Genomic DNA, 27,743 nt, shown 5'->3' on the forward strand with positions numbered 1-27,743 from the left:
ATACAAGTGGACACATGGCAAAACTAGGATTTATAAAAGGTAGTCTGGGGACTTCCTTGATGGTCCAGTGGCTAAGACTCCGAGCTCCCAATGCAGGGGGCCTGGGTTCAATCCCTGCTCAGGGAACTAGATCCCACATGCAGCAGCTAAGACCTAATGCAGCCAAAAAAAAAAAAAAAAAAAGGTAATATGGCCCTAGAGCCCTTAAAAAAAAAAACTATTTATTTGGCTTTGCCAGGTCTTAGTTGTGGCATGTGGGATATAGTGCCTCAATCAGGGACTGAACCCAGTTTCCCTGCATTGGGAGCTCGAAGTCAGCCACTGGAGCACCAGGGAAGTCCCTAGAGCTGTTGCTCTTAATTGCTGTGCTACACTGCCTCTTAAAAGACCAAAGGGTACCAAAAGGTGATTTATAAATAATAGGTTTCATTCAAGCCCAGGAGTTCTAATGATAATCCTAATGAAAGAACTTATGTCCTGAAAGATGCATCATTCAACTGGGGAAGTTAAATACAGTTTTGCAGGGCTGTGTAGAGGGTACTCAACTATATACTTTACTACTTAATAATTGCAAATGGTACCAAACTGACTTTTCAAACTCTGTAGAATAACTTAAAATTTTTCTCATCTTTAAAAAACATTAAAATGCAAATAACATAAGAAATAAGTAAATGAGTCACTCATGTCTCACTACACAGAGTTAGCATTTTTGAGTTTTTCCTTTCATTTAAAGTTTTTTACTGTCTAACCTAACAAATCCTGAAACAAACATGCAAACACTGGATAGGGTCTTACGTACTACACAAAAAGGCATATCCTATAAACTTGCAAAAGAGAATATCCCTTTTCCTGAATGGCAACCTTCTGGTTGCAAGAAACAGAAACCCATTCAAACTAGCTCAAACAAAATAAAAAAAGTATCCTCAGTGACATAGGGGTAGGGGTGGGGGTCTATCATTGAACCAGTGTAAGATCAGTGCCTCTTAAGGGGACTGTGGCGAGTAAGCGGTAGGGGGGCGGTGCTGCTTTGAAACCACACAATATCTACCTCTGCCTCTGCCTCTTATTTCTGGCTGTCTTGTTTACTGATCTCTTACTTCACACTATTTATCTGCTTCTTTTTTCTCTGCATTTGAGTTGAAATAAAATGTTTTTTAACCAACTTTCTCTGTACAAATTGATTATTTTTTAAATTTGCTATTTTTAAAAATCAGGAGCAATTAACCTCGGGGTTGGAAGGGTATGATGTGAAGGTATAAACAAACCTTTTCTGGATGGCAAATTAGTATTTAAAAATATTAAAAAGGTTAATACTCTCTGATGCAGTAATTTCATCTCAACATTGCTAGCAGTGCATGGAATCTAGGATGACAGAAATCTGAACCTGAATTCTAGCTTTGCACTTCCTTGCTATACGACCTAAGGCAAACTACTTAATTTTTCTCTTAATGTTCCAGTTCTTTCACTTGCAAATTGGGACCACAACAATATTACCTTCTGGATCATGAACATTAAATGAGATAATATATGAAATGAAGTCAGCAGAGTGTTTGGCATTACTAAGTGAATATATGGACAAGTGTGTAAAGATGTATATAAAATTATGTTTGTTACGGTTTATAAGAGTAAAAGGTGATAAACAATGACTATCAAAGAATATTTGTTTTGTTCATCACCATGTACCTAGTCTCAAGATAGCTTCTGGAATACATAAGTGCTCAAGAAGTACTTGTTGAATGGACAAAAACCTGACGATTGGTTAAATAAATCATGGCACAATCACACAACAGAATACCATTCAGTCATTAAAAATGACATATAAGGATTTTCATTGAAAGTACATGTATAGTATATTCCACTTTATTTAAACATATATATGTATATATTCACAGAAAAAAATCTAAATCATCAAGACATTGACATTTCCAATGCTGAGATGGTGGTAGTATGAATATTTTTATTATCTTCTTTTTGCTTAGCTGTATTAAATTTTTTTCCTATAAGGATTATATACTGATTTTGTAACAAAAAGCAATTTTTAATTAAAAAATATGTTTCAATGTACAAATAAACTGGAATCAGGGGACACACTTAGATTTGAATCTTGGGTTAATTTAGTTTTTTAAAAAAGCATTGTATTAGAGTTTTTCATTTATATGCCTATTTTTCCATTAGACATTGAGATCTTTAATGATATAGAAATTGTCTTCATCTTTCTAACACCTTGCACAGAAACTTACACATAATAGCGCTCAATATACTTGTCAGTGATAGGCGATACACTCCATTGCCGCTCTTGGCAATGGTGTCTTAACGCTTTATTACAAGAGAAAAGTCAAACTCTCTCCCAAATCTCTACCAAGATGGTGACAGTTTCAACAGTTTCAAAACTAATTCTGAAATACCTACAAGTGAAGAAGTGTCCTCTGGATTCCTCCTTCTTTGAAATGCAAATTCTGTCATAGGATCCTAATTTTTCAGTAAATAATTCAGAGATCAAACCAACTCATGGTTACAGGAGAAGGTCCAAGTTTCTAGTGTTACTTGTTTAAGTAGAAATCTATAAAGAATCTGTTGGTAATATGAATCGGCATCCTCCCAGCTTCCCATTTATTTACAGAAATTCAAATTGTAAACTGTTTTCTAAGCCCTAAACTGTACTTTCTCAAAAAAAAAAAAAAAATCAGAATTCTATTATTACCAACATTTAGGCATCATCTCAGGTAGTAATAAAACTAACAGCTGCCACTAGTTAATCAAACTAGTCATTTTTACCCAAAGAGCAACACTGTCTTAAATCTCATTCTTAATTATCACTGGATGGCAAAAACCTTGAAACAAAACTAAAAGATTCCTTACTTTTGTACTGTTTTTTCCCTGCTTTGGTTTACAGTATTTTTTTTAGTAAGCAGAAAGCATCACACAATTTCCATTTAGTAAAAACACATTTTGGCTATTTTATAAGTGACATTTATAAGCAAGGGATTTAAAAAATCATAACTAGATAAAACTTTCTAAAATATTATTTCAACTGTGTGCTCAGACTGGAAACACACTGAGTTCAATTCCAGCTTTGCCACTTACTAGCTCTATGACTTTGGAAAAAGTACTTATCTACTCTTAAGTTTCATATGAAAAATGAGGTTGATGATAATAATACAAATACCTACCTCACTGGGTTGTTATGAGAATTAGACGAAAATTTAATGACTAAAACATTACTATCCCATAGAAATGAAAAGCAAGTCACAAAAGTGAGTGGCTATGTAATTTTAAATGTTCTAGTAAGCACATTAAAAAGATATAAAGAAACAGGTAAAATGAACTTTAACTGTATGTTTTATTTAACCCGTATAACTAAGACATTATCAACTTAAAAATTGAGATATTTTACACTTTTTGTATACTAAGTCTGAAATCCATTATGTATTTTATACTTGTAGCGCACCTCAAACTAGACTAGCCACATTTCAAGTACTCAGTAGTACTCAATAGTTACAGGGGCTACTGGTTACCTTTTTGGACAGCACAGGTATAAAGTATGGTGTCTAACACATAGTATATGTTAAATAAATTTTAACTTCTTAGTGTTATTATAATTGCCTCTTAGGAGTTGCTATGGGTCAGTGTTTCTTACATCATGTGCTCATAAACACCAGCTTATATCTGGTGGTTCCAGGGCATGTCACTAAATAGCACTGAAATACATAATGAGAAAATTACTTCTGCAGCCATGGACTGCAGCCCACCAGGCTCCTCTGTCCATGGGATTTCCCAGGCAAGAATACTGGAGTGGGTGCCACTTCCTACTCCAGGGGATCTTCCGCCCCAAGGATCGAAGCTGTGCTTCCTGCAGCACAAGTGGATTCTTTACCAACTGAGCCACCAGGGAAGCCTCATGTTGGTTTCCAGAAAAGTTATGGATTTACATTTCTACTAGCAATATTTGAGACTGCCTCACTGTACATTTATCTTGAGAAAATATTCAGAGGTAAGACAAGGATTTATCGATATACATGATGCTTACTACAATATTTATATCAAACAAAAAACTATAAACAATCTAAAAGTTGAATAGTAATAGTGAAACAGAGATACACCCTTAAAATTGAAACTATAGAGCTATTAAGATCATTTAAAATAATTTTAATAATATGGCATAATTAAAAGTACAATTAAAAATAAGCAAAACAAGTCAAAACTTTAAAGTCAATGAATGTAACGTGATCCTAAAACTCAAAAACCTTCAAGTAAAGGAAAAAAACATCAGGAGGGGCTTCCCTGGTAGTTTAGTGGTTAGGAATCTGCCTGCCAATGCAGGGGACTTGGGTTCAATCTCTGGCCCAAGAGGATCCCACATGCTGTGGCGCAACTAAGTCCATGTGCCAGAACTACTGAGCTAGTAGGGCCTGCAGGTTACAACTATTGAGTCCACGGGGCACAGCTACTGAAGCCTGCATGTTAGAAGCCGTGCACCGCAACAAGAGAAGCGACAGATGAGAAGCCCAAGCAACATAACGAAGGGCAGCCCCCACTCTTCCCAACTACAGGTAGCCTGCGCACAGCAATGAAGACCCAGCACAGCCAAAAATAAAATAAATAAAAATAAATCTTAAAATAAATTAGGAGAAAATATACCAAAATATTAACAGTGGTTATCTCATGGACAGAGGAGCCTGGTGGGCTATAGTCCATGGGGTCGCACAGAGTGGGACACGACTGAGCGACCTCACTTTCACTTTTCCCTTTCATGCACTGGAGAAGGAAATGGCAACCCACTCCAGTATTCTTGCCTGGAGAATCCTAGGGACGGCGGAGCCTGGTGAGCTGTCGTCTATGGGGTCGCACAGAGTCGGACACGACTGAAGCGACTTAGCAGCAGCAGCAGCAGCAGCTCTGAGTTGTGTAATAGTATGAATGATTTTGACTTTTGTACTTAATTTTTATATTATAACGAGCATGAATTACTTGGGGGGTAAGCCTATTTTTCTTCATCTGTCTTTGCTAGTTAGAAAGAAAATAACTGAAAAATGAAACAATTATTTTGCAGGCTTATAGTTAATGAGGGTTTAATTGGATCCAGTAGAGTTATAGAGAACCTACTATGTGTAATCATTATTATTGGTTTGAAAGGGAATCTGTCAGTAAGAGGATGGTTGATCTAGTGTTACATTTCTCCCTTGTCAAAAGTCTAAAGAAAGTACTGAGCTGACGGACAGCCCTGCGGAAGACTGAAGTGCTCTCTTCACACACAGCTCAGGGGCTCAGGTAATGTTGACAGCACTGCTGACTAATACATTCACCTCACCTCCCTTTTCTCCTCCACTTCTACCCTGTATTCTGAGAAGACAGAGGGATTTCATCTATTGGGAGAATAATTCTATCCGTTCTGATCTGGTTCTTGACCTCTTGGCTCACACAGCTAACCTAGGGTTGTCAACTGCTTCCAGCAAGGATCCAGAACTCCTTAACACTTGACTGACTTGTGAAGTCATCAGGCCAGCTCAAATCCCAAATCAAGATGCTTATTTATTTGCAAGGTAGGATCACATGCTTTGGAAACACAACTAGAATAATGACAGCCTATTGTGGTGGTGGTTTAGTCGCTTAGTTGTGTCTGATTCTTTGTGACCCCATGGACTGTAACTCTCCAGGCTCCTCTGTCCATGGGATTTCCCAGGCAAGAATATTGGAGTAGGTTGCTATTTCCTTCTCCAGGGGATCTTCCTGACCCAGGGATTGAAGCCGGATCTCCTACATTGCAGGTGGACTCCTGCATTGCAGGTGGACTCTTTACTGAGCCAGCAGGGAAGCCCCCAGTCTACTGAAGGTGAGTACATAATGGGTATAGTTCATGTATGGGCTTCACTGGTGGCTAAGAACAGTAAAGAATCTGCCTGCAGTGCAGCAGACCCACAAGTTTGATCCCTGGGTCAGGAAAATCCCCTGGAGAAGGGAATGGCTACCCACTTGCCTAGTATTCTTGCCTAGAACATTCCATGGACTGAGGAGCCTGGCGAGCTATATGCCATGGAGGTGCAAAGAGTCAGACACGACCAAGCAACTGACACTTTCACTTTCACATAGTTCATTTATATAGTTCATTTAGTTTTCTTCCCAGGTGGCACTAGCGGTAAAGGATCCATGAAACATAAGAGACGCAGGTTCAATTCCGGGGTCGGGAAGATCCCCTGGAGTAGGAAATGGCAACCTACTTCAGTATTCTTGTCTGGAAAATCCCATAGACAGAGCAGCCTGACAGGCTACAGTCCATAGAGTCACAAAGAGTTGGACATGACTGAGAGTGCATGCACACACACAATAGGCATGCATAGTTCATTTATACATGTCTAGGAAACTTGCATTTTTATAATAACCCCTGTTCATTCTGAACATTTTAAGATAAATAATACTTGTCTTAATTCATTTTAGCTTTGATCACCATAGTGATTCTGCTAAAATATGTCAGATGTCATGATTCTGGTCAAAACTTTACAATACACACAAAAACTTGTACAGAAATGTTTATAGCAGCCTTATTCATAATATCTGGGTCATGAAGATCTTTTTTGTACAGTTCTTCTGTGTATTCTTGCCACCTCTTCTTAATATCTTCTGCCTCTGTTAGGTCCATACCATTTCTGTCCTTTATCGAGCCCATCTTTGCATGAAATGTTCCTTTGGTATCTCTAATTTTCTTGAAGAGATCTCTAGTCTTTCCCAATCTGTTGTTTTCCTCTATTTCTTTGCACTGATTGCTGAGGAAGGCTTTCTTATCTCTCCTTGCTATTCTTTGGAACTCTGCATTCAGATGGGAATATCTTTCCTTTTCTCCTTTGCTTTTTGCTTCTCTTCCCTTCCCAGCTATCTGTAAGGCCTCCTCAGACAGCCATTTTGCTTTTCTGCATTTCTTTTCCATGGGGATTTTCTTGATCCCTGTCTCTTGTACAATGTCACGAACCTCTGTCCATAGTTCATCAGGCACTCTATCAGGTCTAGTCCCTTAAATCTATTTGTCACTTCCACTGTATACTCATAAGGGATTTGATCTAGGTCATACCTGAATGGTCTGGTGGTTTTCCCTACTTTCTTCAATTTAAGTCTGAATTTGGCAATAAGCAGTTCATGATCTGAGCCACAGTCTGCTCCTGGTCTTGTTTTTGCTGACTGTATAGAGCTTCTCCATCTTTGGCTGCAAAGAATATAATCAATCTGATTTCGGTGTTGACCATCTGGTGATGTCCACGTGTAGAGTCTTGTCTTGTGTTGTTGGAATAGGGTGTTTGCTATTACCAGTGCGTTCTCGTGACAAAACTCTATTAGCCTTTGCCCTGCTTCATTCTGTACTCCAAGGCCAAACTTGCCTGTTATGCCAGGTGTTTCTTGACTTCCTACTTTTGCATTCCAGTCCCCTATAATGAAAAGGACATCTTTTTTGGGTGTTAGTTCTAGAAGGTCTTGTAGGTCTTCATAGAACCGTTCAACTTCAGCTTCTTCGGCGTTACTGGTCGGGGCATAGACTTGGATTACCATGATATTGAATGGTTTGCCTTGGAAACGAACATTGATCTCTTTTAGGATGGATTGATTGGATCTCCTTGCAGTCCAAGGGACTCTCAAGAGTATTCTCCAACACCACAGTTCAAAAGCATCAATTCTGCGGCGCTAAGCTTTCTTCACCATCCAACTCTCACATCCATACATGACCACTGGAAAAACCATAGCCTTGACTAGACGGACTTTTGTTGGCAAAATAATGTCTCTGCTTTTAAATATGCTATCTAGGTTGGCCATAACCTTCCTTCCAAGGAGTAAGCGTCTTTTAATTTCATGGCTGCAGTCACCATCAGCAGTGATTTTGGAGCCCCAAAAAATAAAGTCTGACACTGTTTCCACTGTTTCCCCATCTATTTTCCATGGAGTGATGGGACCAGATGCCATGATCTTAGTTTTCTGAATGTTGAGCTTTAAGCCAACTTTTTCACTCTCCTCCTTCACCTTCATCAAGAGGCTCTTTAGTTCTTCACTCTCTGCCATAAGGGTGGTGTCATCTGCATATCTGAGGTTATTGGTATTTCTTCCGGCAATCTTGATTCCAGCTTGTGTTTCTTCCAGCCCAGCGTTTCTCATGATGTACTCTGCATAGAAGTTAAATAAGCAGGGTGACAATATACAGCCTTGACGGACTCCTTTTCCCATTTGGAACCAGTCTGTTGTTCCATGTCCAGTTCTAACTGTTGCTTCCTGACCTGCATACAGGTTTCTCAAGAGACAGGTCAGATGGTCTGGTATTCCCATCTCTTTCAGAATTTTCCACAGTTTATTGTGATCCACACAGTCAAAGGCTTTGGCATAGTCAATAAAGCAGAAATAGATGTTTTTCTGGAACTCTCTTGCTTTTTCGATGATCCAGCGGATATTGGCAATTTGATCTCTGGTTCCTCTGCCTTTTCTAAAACCAGCTTGAACATCTGGAAGTTCACGGTTCACGTATTGCTGAAGCCTGGCTTGGAGAATTTTGAGCATTACTTTACTAGCATGTGAGATGAGTGTAATTGTGCGCTAGTTTGAGCATTCTTTGGCATTGCCTTTCTTTGGGATTGGAACAAAAACTGACCTTTTCCAGTCCTGTGGCCACTGCTGAGTTTTCCAAATTTACTGGCATATCGAGTGTAGCACTTTCACAGCATCACCTTTGAGATCAATCCTGGGTGTTCATTGGAAGGTCTGATGTTGAAGCTGAAACTCCAATACTTTGGCCACCTCATGCGAAGGGTTGACTCATTGGAAAAGACCCTAATGCTAGGTAGGATTGGGGGCGGGAGGAGAAGGGGACGACAGAGGATGAGATGGTTGGATGGCATCACCGACTCAATGAACATGGGTTTGGGTAGACTCCGGGAGTTGGTGATGGACAGAGAGGCCTGGCGTGCTGCAGTTCATGGGGTCGCAAAGAGTCGGACACAACTGAGCGACTGAACTGAACTATTCATAATAGCCAAAAGGTGGAATCAACTCAAATGTCCACCACTGACAAATAGGTAAACAAAATATGGTATTTCATTTCACACAATGAAATACTATTCATCTGTAAAAAGTAAAGACGGCTATAACATTGATGAACCTTGAAAACATTATACTAAGTAAAAGAAGCCACTCACAAAACATTATATGTTACATGCTTCCATTTAGATGAAATGTCCAGAACAGGGAAATCGATAGAGACAGAAAGTAGATTAGTGGTTGCTTAAGGCTGGACGATTCTTTTTGAGGTGATAAAAATGTTCTAAAATTGACTGTGGTGGTGTTTGCACATGTCTCTGAATACACCAAAAACCACTGAATTGTATACTTTAAAGGGGGTGAACTGTACGGTATATGAATTTTACCTCTATAAACCTGTTAGAAAACAAAACCCCAATGTCCTACGATGCTCTCTGACTCACAGTAAAAACCAGCCCTCAAAATAGTCTACAAGGCCCTCCATGATCAGGCCCCCAACACCTCTCTGACTGCACCCCAGACCCCAGTCTCCTTGAATACACTGCAAGATCCTGCCTTAGGACCACAGCCCTGCTGTCCTGAGATGCTCTTCTCCACATCTGTTTGGCTTATTCCCTCACTTCCTGCAAGTCTCTGCTCAGACCTCTTCTTCATGAGGCCTTTCCTGATTCACTGAGGAGTGTGGCTTGTCCCTATTGCCTCCACACACTACAGATTTCCCTTCACTTTGCTCTACTTTTTTTTCCCCATAGAATTTATCATCTTCTGATTTACTATAAAGAATACTTATTTATTAAGTTATTATTTATTTCTGTCTCTGCATTAAAATGTAAGCTTCATGAGGATTAGGATCTTTGCTTTTATTCACAGAGGCATTCCAATATTTAGTAAATACAGCTGTCCTCATTTGTTCAATAAATGTTTATCTATTCTAGAACTTATAACTAGGCCAAAATGACTTCCCACTGTTTCACGCAGACTTTGGTGGAAATAGCTGTGGTGATATAGAACAACTCATGTCATATATAATGCCGGAAGTTGAAATTTGAATTATTCTCCTCCTAACTGAGGCTCTGTTAGGCCAGTATGACTAATGAGATAAATGAAGAGGGAGGGAGTAAAGGCAGGGGGGAAGTACTTCCATAGGAAGGGCAAACACTGAGACAGGAGATGAGAGTCTACCCACTTAAACCTGCATGGACCCCAGAGGCAGAAGACTTACTGCTTAGGGCAAGTACTTGCACGTGTTCAGGTTACTGTTGAATCCATTTACCTGGATCCTTTTTCAGGGCAGGTTCTCTGCTTTCAAAAAGGCATTAAAATTATGCCTTTGAAGAAGTCCCTGTGATTGGTTACTATCTTTTATTTCTTTGTATTTCATTAGGTATAAAGGAGAAGGGAAAGCAATACAAAATTCATATTAAACTTCATATGGCTATAGAAAGAAAAAAGTATTGACTACCTCCCTTCATTTGGAAGGCAGTTTTATTAAGAATGTTGCTAAGGAGATAATTAGCTTCTGCAAAGTTCCTTGGTGTCTTAGCAGCAAACACACATCATCTATTTTAAATAGTGTTTAAATCTAAACAAAGATAATTACAATTACACCTAATCAGAGCAGGTCCTATAGAAATAAGTCATATAACTACAAAAGGCCTGTAGAACTCTGCTTCATTGTGACCAGTGTTTGAATCGTTGAAAAAATGTCATAAAAGAACTGCTTTAAAGAATTAAGGTATTACTACTTAAAAGAGAGCAGTTTAAAGCAGAACTCTGAAAAGCAAGTTGAATTTCAGATTCAACTAATGTATATTTCCTTATAAAATCTAAGGGACATATATCTTCAGGTAACTTCTGACTTAAAACTTGGCTTACTTATACATGGTCCCTATTTTTTCACCAAAGTTTCACTGAGTTCTGGAAGTACTTCAGAGAGGGAAAGAAAAAATTGCTTTTTATTTTTTGTTTTTGTTTAACATTAAGATTTTGTTTCAAAACAAAAGTAAAGGTAATGTCAATGTATTTTAGAAATAGAAGGTATCCCAGGATAAAAACTATTAAAGTTGCTACATGAGAGGTACAGATGATTTTCCAGGATGCAAGAGACCAATTTTGACCCATCTACCTATTACATTAATATCTTGCTCCAAATCAAAAACTAGTAAGTGGTAGTGCTGGGAGCTGACTGTAAAATAACTCAGATTTTATTTACTACACCAGGAGAATCAAGTAACCTGTATCCCAGAAATACCCTGCAACAGGCATTTCCCACTTGGGAAGGATAACAGATTCTATATCAGCCTATAACACTCCGAGCTACAAGACATGATTTTTCTTTTCTTTTCCAGCCGCACCTCTCGCGGCTTGCAGGATCTTAAGTTCCCCAACCAAGGCTTGAACCTGGGCCACGGCAGTGAAAGCAGTGAGTCCTAACCACTGCACTGCCAGGGAATTCTCAACTATGATTTCTGTTTATTGCAATGCTTACCAATCCAGATTTTCGTGGGGCATACCACATTTTACATAATTCTAAGTATAAAACGAGGGCACTAATCATGACACATCTAAAAGTATACTGTTTCCTGGTCGCCATAATCTCTCAAAATAATACTTTTGTGAGGGAGAGCTGTATCTTTATCAGTTATTCCTTTGGACTTTTTCTTAAGAAATAATCCATGTATTACATAGGAAATTGTACAGACGCCCACAAAAATTAAACCCTAGCAATTCACAGAAACAAATCATTCAACTTCTCCCCCCATATATTATTGCTGCTCACAGCCCTACTGTATTGAGGTATAAAACTGATTTTTAAAAAATATTAACCTTCCCATTTACTGAGAGTCTGGGATTTCAATATGTATTAGGAGTTGTGAACTCTTAATTAATTAATAGTCTAGTAATACCCAAGGTAGTCCACAATCATCATGAAAAATGAGCCTTTCCTCTAAAAGCTGAAACTGTTGCTTTCAATTACTTAAGCCTTTATAATAATTGGTCTCTGAAACACAAACTTCATTATCTTCTTACTGATAGTGAAAAATTTCACTAGTTACTTATTGCTAGAGGTTATATATTTATGAAAGTAAATTATAAAAACCAGTTTTTGGAACATTTATGTATTGCAAATATTAATTTTTTTCCAGGTTGGTAATTACCATAGCAACTTCCTCTTTCTAAAAGTTTCATTGATCAGGGGCCAGTGAAAAATCCTGTCCAAGATTTTATTGAACCTTCTATTGCTAAGGACATCTGCTCAAATGTAATTTGGTATACTGCTTAACATATTATTAGGTCAGACAAAGAAATATTGAGCTGGCTAGTTGGAAGAATCTAGTCTACAGCTTTCACAAAGCTGCTTTATTTCTTTTATTTTTCTGCCTTACTTTCTTACTTTTACATTAAACATTATTTTCTCAGGACCTGGGACACTAATTTAAGGAAAAACCTAGATATTTAGGGTCTCCCTCCCATTTTTAATAAAATACAGTTTTATTCATAGTACAGTTAATTAGCCAAACACATCTGAAAATATATGCATTTTTATTTATATGTAATATGACTTAATTACAAAGAAATGTGTAAAAATCTTTGCTAATCTATCTTTCCCTCTAAATCCAAAGCATTTTTTAAATTGAAAGTGAAAGTGAACGTCACTCAGTCGTGTCCTACTCTTTGCAACCCCATGGGCTGTCCATGGAATTCTCCAGGCCAGAATACTGGAATAGGTAGTCTTTCCCTTCTCCAGGGGATGTTCCCAACCCAGGGATTGAAGCCAGGTCTCCCGCATTGCAGGCGGATTCTTTACCAACTGAGCTATCAGGGAAGCCCCCTTTTTAAATTGAGTTACAGGTAATTAGTGTTGAAGGTCTAATATTTCAAGTTAAAGAGAAGATGCTATAGTTCTTAGGTATGGATCATGAGGCTACAAACACTCAATGGGAAATATTACCTCTCAGAAAGATCACTTAAGAGTCAATTAGCCTTTTTAGATTCTGATAGTAAAGCCTATTTAAAAGCAGATAATTATATATAGAAACATGAGAGAACTCATTTAGATTAAGAAAATAAAATTCTATATGTCTATCTAGTAATAAAACATTTTAACCCCTAAATTATTAAATATTATTTACAAAATAATACATTGTCAGGCTTTCAAGTAATATTTATGAAGGAAATGAAGAGTGATCAAAAGCATGGACTCTGGCTCTGAGAATTGGCTCTCTTTGTAACCATGTTTACGGGCAAGTTATTTAATCTTTCTGCCTCAGTTTCCATACGCAGAGTGCTGAAAATAATAGTATATACCTTATTGAGGATTAAATGACTTAATATATATAAAGTACTTAGTAAAGTGCCTAACACATAGTAGATGTTCAATAAATATTTACTACGATTATTATTTTTATTAGCAGTAGCAGGAACAATAGGCTTCCCAGGTTGTTCAGTGGTAAAGAATTCGCCTGCCAAGCAGGAGATCAAGGTTTGATCCCTGGGTCAGGAAGATCCCCTGGAGGAGGAAATGGCAACCCACTCTAGTATTCTTGCCTGGGAAATTTTATGGATAAAGGAGCCTAGTGGGCTACAGTCCATGGGGTCACCACCACCAGTAGGAACAATGGGAGAAAACTGAATAAAAGAGTTGTGATGTTTTGTGTCACTCAGTGCTCAAAAATATTCAATGGTACCCCACAAACTACTGAATTAGGTACAAAATACTCAGTTTGACATTTTAGAATGCACGGCTAAGCTTCCAAATATCACCTAGTAGTTTTCAAATTAGAGTAAACTTCATGTAATGTTACTAACAATTTAAACTTTTCCAAGATCACAACCGCACTTATCCTTCCATTTCTGAAATGAAGGTCAACTAGATAAGGTGAAATTAAATAAAGCATATAGAAATGCTGGATAAAAAAATGACAAACATACTTTTAAATGAATAGCTAAACCTCTTAAGAAATTGAAGGAAACTCTAAGAGTCATCACAAAAAGGGAACCAAAACTTAGGCTGGCAAGTATAAACCAATGCTTGTGACTACCCAATAAGTATATGGCAATGTTTATAAACAAGGGCACTGTATTTTAACAGCCACAAAGGATCAGGATCCAGGGTTTAGGACTCAGTAAGAAAGGGAATTAGAATTAAGACTCTTGAGTAATTGAGAGGCCCTCACTGAAAAGAAGGAATAGAAAAACAAAAATCTGCACAGGAAGATCATAAGGAAACTTGAAAATAAACAAGTATAGGTTCTGTATGGTTCAGGAACTCTTCAAGACAGAAGTTAACATTAAAAAAGTTCTGAACTGATAATACTCTTTGGGTACCTGGCCTAAATGAAGGAAAAACTATGCAAAAGAGATATACCTTCAACTTAGGCCCCTCATGAGTCCCATGAGTCTTCTCTAAGATAACTCATAATCCAAAATTACAAAACACATGCAGATATGAGTCATCATGAATTAATGTCAGCAGACACAATAGCAGAATTAAATCTCTAAGGACTTCAGATAATAGAATTAATGTGGTTAAAGAAAAATTTGAAAGGATTTGAAAACATGAGAAAAGAAGAAATCAACAAAAAATCAGGCAAATTGGAAAAAGAAGCAAATAGAACTTAAACACAGATTAGGCATGGCTGAAGAGAGAATTACTGAATTGAAGTATTAATATGAAAAAAATTACACAGAAGACAGCACAGAGAGATAACAGGTAGATAATATAAATAGGAGGTTAAGAGACATGAAAAAATAGATAAATGCCTAACATATAGCTAACAGGAATTCCAGAAGGAGGGAATAGAGGAAGTAGAAAAAAATGCAGTATTTAAAGAAATAATGACTGGAAATTTTCCAGAAATTATGAAATGCCAAATATATATTTTCATACCAACTAAAATAAATAAAAATAAATTCACATTTAGATATATAATACTTAAATAAGAACACCAAAGACAAAAAGATAATTTTAAAAAGAGCCAGAGAAGAAAATATTGCCTCCAGATGAGACACAATTATAGATGTTGAGAGTATACCTCCTAACAGCAACAACTGAAAATAGTATTTCATGGTCATCTTCTTTCTTAAAAATTTTTTCATTTTGGCCACACCACACAGCATGTGGGATCTTAGTTTCCCAGAGATGGGACCCATACCCCTCTGCAGTGGAAGTGCAGAGTCTTAACCACTGGACCATCAGGGAAGTCCCAGTATTCTGAGACTGTCTTCTGATTTCTAAGTGCTAGAAAAAAAAAACAAACTATTAACCTGAAATTCTAAACTTGGCTAAACCAAGATATTTTTAGACAAAAACATCAAGTTGACCATGACCTGAAAGAACTACTACAAGATGTTTTTAGTAAGAAGAAAATTGGATCAGAAAGAGGACCAGGATGAAGAGCGAGGAGAGGTAAATATGTGGAAAAAATACTGAAAATAATGATTCATTTGGGGATTATAAAAAAAAGTGGAACAAAAACGCTGGACAAATGTAGTTTGTAAGTTGAAGGGGATTAGAGATTTGTCTAAGGATCTATTTGTGAGAAAAGTAGAACTGATTAATTTTAACCATTCTTTATTCATTCAACAAGTATCCTTTATGGGCAGGTAAAACTATAATAACAGAAGTCATAATGGCTATTATTTTACATGGAGTTGTGCAAAGAAGGGGTCATGAGGCATAAGGAAGGGTTCCAGAGGTGCTGATAACATTCTATTATTTGATCTGTGTGGTGGTTACATGGATGTACTCACTTTGTGTTATTTCATTGAGTTGCCTGCTTATCATTTGTATACTTTTCTGTATGTAATGACATATGTATGCACATGTAATATTTCTGCAAATTTTATAAAAATAAGCTCTACTGCACAGTTTACACCAAAATAAAACTCTGATAGATTATAAATATATAACTTTAAATACAAGTCCTAAAAGTCATGGAAAAAAATAGAGGTTAGTATTTATATAATCTTGACTGGGAAAGAACTTTCTAAGCATGACATCAAAGGCAAAAATCACTGGTAACTCTGACCACATAAAAGTTAAAAAAAGAAAAGTTTTATACTACAAAACAAAAAACCAAATAGAGGAAAATATGTTTTGCAAAATACATAACAGAAAAATGTTCACTATCCTTTATATAAGTGACAAAGAACATGAACTGGAAATTCACAAAGAGAAATACATAAATGGCCAGTGAGCTCTGGAAATTGACAAAGAGGTTAACTAATTTGCATGAATTCACAAAAATGGTAAGAGGGAAAGAGTCGAATCCAGTCTATCTTATCTTTCAATTAATATTTGTTTAATGAATGATTATACATTTAGAACTATAAGAAGTTTTTACCATAGACCACAAAATGCAGGTTACAAAACAGAAAGTGCAAAGAGGCAAATAATAAAAAGTGAAAAAGTACACAAACACCGCTAATGCCTTCCTGTGTATCTATGTATACATGGCTCAGCATGGATCTCTCAGGGCTCCCAATCATTAAATTTAACTATCATGCCATGGGTCTCTAGTTTCCTCCTCATCCTCTGTCCTTCCTACCTTTAGCTTACAAATTAATCTTCCTAAAATACTTTCTGACCTTCTTGTAACTGTACGGCTTGAAAACTTTCAATGATTCCTCATTTTCTACATAAGCAAGCAGAAAAAAATTCTTCAGCATGGAATTCAAGACCTTCCACAATTAAGGCATTCAGTTAACCTTTTCACTTATTACATACATTCCAGCTAGTTGACTACTTGCTGTTCTTTTTCTATGTATGTTAGACAACATACATAGCTTTCTGTTACTTGTTCATGTGGTTAAATCTGCTTAGAATGTGCTCTCTCCCGCCTTATGTCCATGTTTTTATCCAAGGCCCAGTTTACACACTATTGTCTCCATGAAACTAGTTTCTCTTAGCCACTCAGAATCCATGACTCTTTTACCTCTCTCTCTAGGCACTTATTTTCTTATTTTTTATGTTCTATCTTTATCTTACTCCTTTTTGTATTCAGTTTGGTCAGCACTGACCTTACTTTTCCTACATAAAGGGAATTTAAGTCTTCCTCTCTGGGAAAGGGGAAAAAGTTACAGGACTGAATGTTCTCCCTTACCTTTTCGTGTTGTGCACAGTGGTTCCTCCTAGGACAATCCTCACTCCAGGAGTGGTACGGTTCAGGTTATAAACTGTTAGAGCCTCTTCGTAGGTGGCTCCTCCAATGATAAACACAATGATATCCTGAGGTCTGCAATAATGAAGAAAGTTAGTTTTATAGGATAAGGAGGAAAAAAAGGCAAAGATTTGATGTACTATTATACACACAGTTTTAATTTCTGAATCTTTCTTTTTTGGTAAAGGAAGCAGAATTAAAGCAGAATAGAATAAAAGGTTTAAAAAAAGTTTTAATTATCTCAAATTGGCAGGAAACAGAGCAGGAAATGCTGAATAGTGATTTGCTTTCTGTTTATGAGCGGATGTCTTATAATTTCTGTGCTGTGGATTTCAGAATAGCACAATAGTGTTTGCTAGAACCAAATGTAGAAATACTCTTTTATATTCAAGAGGCTGAAGAGTACTTCACTGTGATATGATATCAATATAACAGTAATTTATGCTTACACATCTCCTTTCATATATAAGCCCTTTGTCAAATACTTAGTACAGTGTCATTACAATGGCTTCTGTCCAAGGACCTCAAAGTATTTTGGAAAGTACTGGTATATTTGGATGTCCCCATAACATGGGAACTGGAAACATTTAGTATCTTGAGTGCAAAAAAAGAATGGAACACATAAATTAATTCTAGAATCCCATCTCTTCTTAAAATCTTTGCTCCTCAATCCTTTGACAAACCAAGAAAAAGAAACCATGGAAACAAACAAAGAACTCGTGGGTGTAGTTTTGATATTGGACGTTCTGACACATCATCTCAGTCACTAGCCTCATTTAGGTCATACTGCGTTGTTTCACTGTGTTTCAATTGTTATCAAAATGGCTTCATAACAAAAGTGAGTAGTCCTCCTATTAGGTCCTTCTGTAGATATTAACAAGAAGGAGATCACATTATTTTCAAGATTGTTAAATTTTTTTTAACAATTTTTAATTATTTTTTAAAAATAAGTGCCTGGAGAGAGAGGTAAAAGAGCCATGGATTCTGAGTGGCTAAGAGAAACTAGTTTCATGGAGACGATAGTGTGTAAACTGAGCCTTGGATAAAAACATGCTCTTTTCTCATGTCATCAAGAGAAGATAAAATCACTTAATCTTAGTAGGCAAGTAACTTGGTTAAATCACTTACTGGACATTACTTAAAATTACATCAAGTAGAAGCATCCATTTTGGAGGTTTACAGCACAAAATTAAATAGAAACATCTTTAGTCAAAGGATGTGCATGCTTATGTATAAATCATGAAAAAAAAGCTCCCCAAAGCCCCAACAACCCTATATTGGCCTTTCTGTTTGTCTCTCTGTCTTATTCTAAAACATCTTGAAGGAATCACTAACCAAGCGAGTATTTGCTTTTGTGGGACTTCATGAAAACAGAATCAGAAATTGTGGCTATTTAAAAACGTTTGGGTGCAGCCATTATGGAAAACAGTAGGGAGGTTCCTCAAAAAACTAAAAATAGTGTTGCCATATGATACAGCAACCCCACTCCTGGGCATATATCCAGACAAAACTATAACTCAAAAATATTCATGCACCCCTATGTTCATAGCAGCACTATTCACAATAGCCAAAACATGGGAACAATCTAAATGTTCACTGACAGATGAATGGATAAAGAAGATGTGATACATAAATACAATGGAATACTACTCAACCATAAAAATGAATGGAATAAAGCCATTTGCAGCAACATGCATGGACCTAGAAATTATCTTTCTAAGTGAAGTAAGTTAGAAAATATGACACAAATGAACTTATTTATGAAATAGAAACAGACTCACAGTAATAGAGAACAGACTTGTGGCTGCCAAGGGGAAGGGGAAATGCAAGAGGGATGGACTGCGAGTTTGGGGTTAGTAGATGTATTACATATATAATAGATAAACAAAGTCCTACTGTATAGCACAAGGAAATACATTTGGTATCCTGTGATAAGCCATGGTGGAAAAGAATATAAAAATGAAAGTATATATGTGCATAACTGAATCACTTGCTGTACAGCAGTAATTAACACAACATGGTAAATCAACTATACTTCAATTAAAAAACAAAACAAACCAAAAAAATATTCGGAGACTTCCCTAGTGGTGCAATGGATAGGAATCTGCCTGCCAATGCAGTGGACACAGGTTGGATCCCTGGTCCAGGGAGATCCCACATGCCGCGGAGCAACTAAGTCTGTGCACCACAACTACTGAGCTTGTGCTCTAGAGCCCAGGAGCCACAACTACTGAACCCACATGCTGCAATTACTGAAGCCCGTGCACCTAGAGCCTGTGCTCTGAAATAAGAGAAGCCACCGCAATGAGAAGCCTAAGCATTGCAACTAGAGAATAGCTGCTGCTCACTGCAAGTATAGAAAAAGCCTAGGCAGCAAGGAAGACTCAGCACAGCCAAAAGTAAAATAAGGAAAAAAAAATTAAAAATGTATTCAGATAATCTCTTCAGAGATACCCAATGAAGACTCCCAATGATGAAGGGATAGTTATTTTGCAATTGATTCAGCAGAGTCAATTATGACATTTCTATGTGAACTTGGGACTTAAAATTATGCCTTTGAAATGTTACTTTTTAAGCCAAAAAAAGCTTCATTCAAATCTACCCACTGGAAAAAATGTACTTAGTACCACAATGCTTTAAGTGTTACATGGTGCTATATATTCTACAATCATTTTTTTAATTTTAAAATATATTGTTTTGGTGAATTCCCTGGTGGTCTGCTGGCTAGGACTCTTGTGCTTCTACTGCAGATGGCTCTGATTTATTTTGGGTAGGGGAACTAAGACCCCACAAGCTGTGTGGCATGACCAAAATAAAATAAAATAAAATATCTGGCTTTGACTAGATAAATGTTTGCATATGGTATAACATAAAAAAGGGTATACTGTAAAAAAAAAAAAAGAAAAAAACTGCTTTCTTCTCACCTCAGTCCTCTTACACCCCAGTTTCTTTCTAGAGGCAAACACTCATGTCTTATGTATATCCTTTCAGAGATACTATGTGTATAAATTTGTGTATATACATGTATTCACAAATTTACATATTTTATTATAAGATACATGCATATATATGTATATATTTAATATGTATTTTACATACAGTTTATAAACTGCCTTTTATATATAGCTGTGTGGACATATTGTGCATTTTACATTTCGGTAGTTATCTCCAAGGTGCTCCACTGATGTCGTTCTACCAGCAATTCAGGAAAGTGCCTACTTTCCATATCCTGTGAGTACTGTGTATTATCGAGGCTTCTGGTTCTTTTAAATTAAGTTGATCACTTGGTCTTCTGCAAAATAGTTTCTTTACTTGGTTTCCAGGACATCATATTGTTTTGGTTTTCTTCCTACTTCATTGGTTTACATTTTTCAGTGTCTCATCTCATCTCCTTGACCTCTTAATGGTGGAATGTCCAGAACTCAGTCACTGGTCCTCCTTCCTTCTTGATCTACACTTACTCCCTGGATCTATCTAATGTCGTAGCCACTAGCCACATATGGCTATTTAAATTTAAAGGAATTAAAATTTAAAAATGTAGCTCTTCAGTGTAACTAGCCTTATTTTATGCTCAACAGTCATATGTAGCTAGTAGCCCACCTTATTAGATAGCATGGATATATAGTACATTTCCATCATTGTAGAAAGTTCTATTGAACTGCACTTCCCTAGGTGAACTTCCCTTGCACTCAGTTTTGAGTGCACTTCCCTTGCACTCAGTTTTGTGGTTTAAAATACATTTATCTGCTGATGACTTCCAAATCTCTATCTCTAGCCCAGACCTCTCTCCAAAATGCTAGACTTAAGTATCTATTTGACATTTCTACTTGGCTGTTTAGTTTATATCTGAATTCAGCATGTTCAAATCCCTAATCTTCTCCTCCAAGCTTGTTCCACATATAGCTGATGGCCAATCTATCTTTTCACCTGCTTAGCACAAAAACTTTAGAGTCATCCTAATTTCTCCTTTATGGCTGGTGTGAAGCATATAAGTTAGAGATATAGTGAGAAGAGCCTGGAAAGTCACTGGAGCCTGGCTTGCTGCAGTCTATGGGGTCACAAAGAGTCAGACATGACTTAGGCACTACACAACAACAACATAGTGAGAGGAAGAGAGGGAGACTCTTGAATCTCATAGGTCATGGGGGGATCACCGAAGGGCTGTAACAGGTTACCATGATCAGATTCGCCTTTTGGAATGATAATTTTGGCAGCTATGTGAGAATGAATTGGGGGCTGTTGGCGGGAAAATTTGGGGAACAAAAGGCTACTCTTAAGACTTGTGGGAAGATATGATAAAAGTTGGAACTAAGAAATAACAGAAGTAGAGGGGAAGGACTGGATATAGAAGATGACAAAAAATGTAGACTCTTCTGTATTTGGTCAATGATTAAATGTGAAGGATGAGGATAAAAGAAGAATCCATGATAACTTTAAGAATTCTGGCTTTGGTGACTAGCTATAGTAGTTTAAGTTTGAGAACAAAGAAAGCAAGACTGACTGACTTAAAGGAAGACAAAAAGATGTCTTTGAGATACCTGTGGAACATCCCAGTGGAATTGTCCACCAGACATCTGCACATTGAGATCTGGTGATTTCCCTGAATACAAGTGGCAACTGAAGCCATGGGAATAGATGAATTCTTCCTAGGGAGATCAAGAAGAATGAGAAGAGAACAAAAAGACAGAGTTGGGAGTGGATTCTTTAAGATTTACAGGAAAAGCAAGAAGAGTAGCTAGCAAAGGCAGCTGAGAAGGAGACTGTCAGAAAGGTAGGAGGAGAAGCAGAAGGGAGAGGCCAAGAGATGAGTTTCAAGAAGCACAGAATGGTTAAGTGAGGACTGAAAGAGACCACTGTGTATATTCTTGCAATGCGACTTTTCAAGAAATGTTTCAGTGTATTAGAGTGAAGCAAGAAGCCAGGGTATACGGATTGAAGAAGTGAGGAGTGAAGGCAGTAACTTTATCCAAGAAGCTTGACTGTGAAGGGAGAATAGGTTAGAATAGAACCCTGACTCAAGGGCTTTAAACTTATTACTTAACAGGAGAAACCTGAGTTAAGTGTGGAGCCTGCAGGAAAGTAATCAGAGGAAGGCAAGCTGAAAATACAGAGGAAAGGGGGAGAGGGAGAGAAAGAGAGAGACAGTGCAAATAATTACAGAGAAAGGCTTCAGAAGTGATGGTAGGAGTCTAAAACTAGTGATAGCAAAGAGGTTAGTTCTAAATAGGAAAAGAGGATATATTTCCTTTAGAATGAAGGAAAGAGATAAAGGTAGATACATCTAACTAATCCTATAAACATGGGGCTAGACACTGAGGGAGCTAATGTCTGACACATGGAATTTTTTTCACTGTGAAGCAGAAACACTAGTGTGGGTTAGGTGACTTGGAGATTATGGCAAACATTCTAAAGTGACGTGGTGAATAAGGCCAAGAGAGAGGGTTCTCCTCTCTCTTTATGCATCTAAGGATACATAAATCTGATTGAGTACCCCTGAAGGCCCAAGTGAGGTGAGAAGCAATGAATCTGTGGCCCTAATATATAATTTGTATGATCTCTTCTAGTAGTACAAAGTAGATATGAGGCTTAAGGTTGTTACTAATCCAACAGTAATCTGGTGCTTTAGGCTACACACCAGATTATTTTATAAGCTTCCTATAAATTTATAAAATCCTTTATAAACTTATAGGAAAGCATCATCACTGTCTACGAATGACTAAAATTTTCTACACTATCAAGGTTTTTTCCTTCATGTCTTTGCTTCCAGTTACTGGCCAGCTTTTTCTTGCGGAAAAGGTCATTTGCGTAAGAAGAGTTATATATAACTGTGATAGTAATATTTTTCTGCAAAGTATGATGATCTCTCAATTATTCGGGGACTGAATAGTCAGGCAAAATACAGGTTCTTGTCTTTTCTTACATCTGATATGTGTTGTTTCAACTCTTACTAATATTTCTACAGAAGTATTTCTCTTAGAAACACTAATATTTCTAAGATTTCTACGAACATCTAAAACTCAAGTTCCGCTCTTGTCAGGATCTTTAGGGGTTTATTTCATGAGAAAGGGATCAAATAAACTACAATTGGTTGTAACTTGAAAAACTGATATGAGTCCCCATAACTTTTACTATAGTATTACCCTCATGGGTAATCACTAAATTTCTAAGGATATATGTTTTTAATTCTTCCCAATATATTGGTCCTAGAGGTACCAGTGATTTGAGATAATAATGGCTTCTCAAGTGCAGTCTCAACTGGTTTAATATTCATTAAAGGATGAGTTCTGTGGGAAAAAAAATAGAATGTTGTAAGAATGTGCCACCAAGAAGCCAAGAAGACACTCTACCAAGAGTTTGGTTTATGTAGGTCTACCAATAGGTCTAACTATTTAGGGCTAGCCTAGCTATTTAGAAAACAAGAGGAGAAAAAAATATAGGCAGTTACAGTATTCAGAAATAATAAAATCCTCAAAACTGAAATGATTTTTTGCCAGAAAATGAGTACTTTTTACAGTAACATTCCATAAGCAGTGCTCTTTACGTTAAGGGATGAATCCAGCCTGAGACCCATCTTGCAGCTTATTTTCAATAAATACTCATGAATTACACAGATTACTTCATTAAGAATAAGGGAAGTAGGTTTCTCTCTTACAGGGGTACACATGACTGATGAGAGGAACTAGACAGTAACACTTTTGTTTTGAGCTACTGGTCTGATATGTGTGTGTGCATGCTTAGTCATGTCCAACTCTTTGTGACACTGTGGACTGTAGCCCACCAGGCTCCTCTGTTCATGGGATTTTCCAGGCAAGAATACTGGAGTGGGTTCTATTTCCTCTTCCAGGGGATCTTCTCGCCCCAGGGATCGAACCTGAGTCTCCTGTGTCACCTGCACTGGCAGACAGATTCTTTACCATATTAGCCACCTGGAAAGTCCCTTGGTCTGATAAGTCAATTTAGAAAGCAGCTGAGCAGAGCAACAAGGCTCATCCTGGAACATGATGTTGCTCTTCCATAGCCACCCTCTGCCTCTAGAGTACATCTCTTTCCTATGGAAAAGAAAGGCAAGAACTGGGAAGGAATAAATTCAAGTGGGTTTCTAACACAGCCAGAGAATACTATCTTTTAGTCTGGTAATTTCGGGGTGCCAGAGTATTTTCGTATTGCTAGACAGGGAAGAAAATGTCATGGGTTTAGGTTGTATCATTGTAAGGACAAACTTATATATAGGGATAGGCTCATAGAGCTTGACTCAGTTGTGTACCTAACAAAGATGATTATGTCACATTTGGTTATGAAAACATTAATAAATGTTTTCCTGTGCTTCCTACCTAAGGAGGCTTAAGGAGGAACATCGGTGGAAAAAAATTAAAAAAAAAAATCTCTGACATTTTTTTCATTTAATTCCTTTCTCTGGTGAATTTTAAAAGTAGATGTTCTGATGAGGCCAACAGTAAAACATTTTTATATAATGGTTAAAGGTAAGTGGAATACACAGTTCAATTCTTTGTACACATCTTCCTGTGCTATGTAATTCACCATAGCAACTGAAAGCATTAATTAATGAAGATAGCAAACATTAGAAAACATTAGTCTGTTCATGCTGTATATAGATATACAGGGACACCTTGAGAACCCAACCAATTTACATCCTATTCCCAGGTGGTTCAGTGGTAAAGAATCTGCCTCCCAAGCAGGAGATGTGGGTTTGATCCCTGGGTTGGGAAGTTCCCCTGGAGAAGCAACCCACTCCAGTATTCTTGCCTGGGAAATCCCAGGACAGAGGAGCCTGGCAGGCTACAGTCCACGGGGATGCAAAAGAGTTGAACTAAAAGACAACAAATTTTATTAGAAGATAAACAAAAAATTTCACATACAGTATTTCTGGAAATCATTATTTTAATCATTAATCATTAAATTAAGCAGAAAAACTTAAAACTTTTAAGAGGCAATATTTTACCTATTTTGTGGGCTGTTATGGCTAAAATTCAAGTTTTTGAATTAGTACTTACAGATGGTTAAAGATCATATGAGCATTGATTGTAGGAGAAAAGGCCAATGAGAAAGGACTGCTGCTTCCATAGAAACAAAAGCATGATTCTACTCAGTTGATATAAATGTGAACGAGTAATTCCTTTTTGAATTCTACTAAATTTGGAATGTATGACCAGATAGCTTCATTTTCTCATCACATGTTTAAGTTGCTTGTTTTTATCAGGGATAAAAAGTAATTCTGGAGCAAGAAAAAAAATTTAGCTTCAATAAGACATGTGAAAGTACCATCTGCGGAGAAAGATCAAACCTAACTTGTGGATATAGCTACACTGCCAAACAGGTTAACCACTAACTTAGCTAAGGGCTAAAACATTTCTACAATTGTTCCTGGTTTTGCAAAGTTGTGTTCTTGCCAGATCTCCTTTGATATTTTCTACTATTACAGTAACAACAAAACCAAGAAGTTCTATCATGATGAGACTTAAGTTAACCATAAAGATAATTATAATCAATGACTCTTTTAAATGTGATGATCTAGGGTGAAGACAGTGACTAGAGCTTAGGGTGGCGCTAAGTGAATACAGAGCCAAAATACTGTACAGGCAAACTACAAAAATTGAAATTTTCTGGTAATATCAATCAGATTTATTCTTTAGCTTAAATTTCCCAACTGTAAGTCTTGTCATGTCAACCACTACAGATGGCTACATAAGAAATCTGACAAATATCTATTGAACATCTACATGTAAAACACTGTGTTAAATATTGTGAAAAGCCCAAATATTAATAAAACATAGTTCTTACTTCAAAATTAAGTACTTAATATCTAGTGGGTATACAACTATTGTCTTAATATCGAGAGGTAACCATCATTAAAAATTTCTTATTCTCTCAGATATATTTACTGTATACATAACCATACATGTGCTTGCATATATATATATATATATATATATATATATATATATATGTATATGTGAGTGAATGAATGAAAGTCACTCAGTCGTGTCCGACTCTTTGTGACTCCATGGACTATACAGTCCATGGAATTCTCCAGGCCAGAATAATGGAGTGGGTAGCCTTTCCATTCTCCAGGGGATCTTCCCAACCCAGGGATCAAACCCAGGTCTCCTGTATTGCAGGCAGATTCTTTACCAGCTGAGCCACAAGAGAAGCCCGCATAGGTATATAAATATATGTACAGTCAAGCACAGACTTGGTTATATACACCTATATACACAATCACATTTATGCTAATATACAGTTTTACATAAAAGGGGTACTATAGCATCTTGATTTTCTATCCAATATATCCTAGAAAGCTTTTGGTATCACCCCATGAAGAGTTATGCCATTTCTTAAGAAGAATGCACAGTAATGTACTATAATCTAGGTAGCCAGTTCTCCATTGAAAAATATTTACCTTGTTTCTGGTTTTTTTTTTTTCCACCATTACAGATGATGTTTTGGTAAATATCCTTGTGTACATGTCTTTGTGTACTTGGGCAAGTATATTTATATGGCAAATTTTAAAAAGTATATTGTTTAGTAGGTCTTTTCAAGTCCTCTGCGGTCTTCTTTCTGTTAAAAACAGGGCCAGGAGGTGGTAGAGGTATCTTCTGTGCCTCCTACCACAGCTTCATAACCAATTTTCTGCCTTCTTCACAATTTTCATTGTCTCAGAAGCTCACGACATAGTTGCACTGTTTTTTCCTGACCTCCTTTCCTGGTCACTCTCTTATTCCCCGAAGACTTTAACTCTGGTTTACTGTCCTCTTTTTCATTCTTGCTCCTTTCAAGATTTTCAGTGACTTTAACATCATCTCACATCCCAGTGTCCTCACCCATACTGATTTGTTCCTCCATCCCCCACAGCCACCAACCCCCATGATTATAACATAAACTTTTTCATTACAAGTATCTGCAATACAAAAGGGCTTCCCTGGTGGATCAGCTGGTAAAGAATCAGCCTGCAATGTGGGAGACCTGGGTTCGATCCCTGGGTTGGGAAGATCCCCTTGAAAGGGAATGGCTACCCACTCCATCTTGAATTCAAGACTTCTTTCTCTAATAACCAGTCCCTCAACTTTCAACTCACTTATGCTAATATCTCTACTAAGAAATAATTCCTTGACCTCATCAATACCTCCAATTCATTCAACAATACTTTTTTCACTATCCAATACTTTCCTTTTTTTTCATTTCCCCAAATCCTAGCTGAACCCAGCTATCAGCCTTCTCTTCATTTACTCTAGTGCAGCTAAAAGCTGCTAGAGAAAAACCACACAACTAGGCTCATGGGCTGTATTTTAAACTAACAACACAAAACTCCAGTGGGCACTCAACCCTGCTTAGAAGTTTTACTTACATTTCCCTAGTAAATTTGATTCCAAGCCTAAAAATAACAATTTTACAATGGTTTTTCTTTTTATCCTGTACCTCACCTAATAGCTTGATGTCAATTTTACTGAAAAAATAGAAGTAATCAGACAAGATGGTCTCCATGTTCTCATCATCAAAGCTATTACAGTGAAAGAAGTATCTCTGCTCCTATCAAAATCGCCTCTGCTTGTGTTCTAGCTC

At 37.1% G+C, this 27,743-nt stretch overlaps 1 protein-coding gene across 4 annotated transcripts in view; it reads right to left on the bottom strand.

The window, feature by feature from the left end:
• Positions 1–27,743, bottom strand: part of VPS45 (vacuolar protein sorting 45 homolog) — a 64,845-nt gene that overhangs the window by 9,764 nt on the left and 27,338 nt on the right. For 3 of the 4 annotated variants that reach the window (XR_014053092.1, XM_081487864.1, XM_081487863.1), the window contains one exon: positions 17,109–17,240. Coding sequence is in view for 2 of the 4 variants with exons in the window: in XM_081487864.1 (XP_081343990.1) it covers positions 17,109–17,240 (132 nt within the window). In the remaining 2 variants the exon portion in view is untranslated. Of the gene's footprint in view, positions 1–17,108; positions 17,241–23,325; positions 23,450–25,177; positions 25,399–27,743 lie in introns of those variants that run through there. The other variant, XR_014053091.1, reaches the window with a different exon arrangement.

This window comes from Giraffa tippelskirchi, chromosome 5 (assembly GCF_054371585.1).
Source record: "Giraffa tippelskirchi isolate mGirTip1 chromosome 5, T2T-mGirTip1v1.2.pri, whole genome shotgun sequence".
Lineage (NCBI taxonomy): Eukaryota > Metazoa > Chordata > Mammalia > Artiodactyla > Giraffidae > Giraffa > Giraffa tippelskirchi.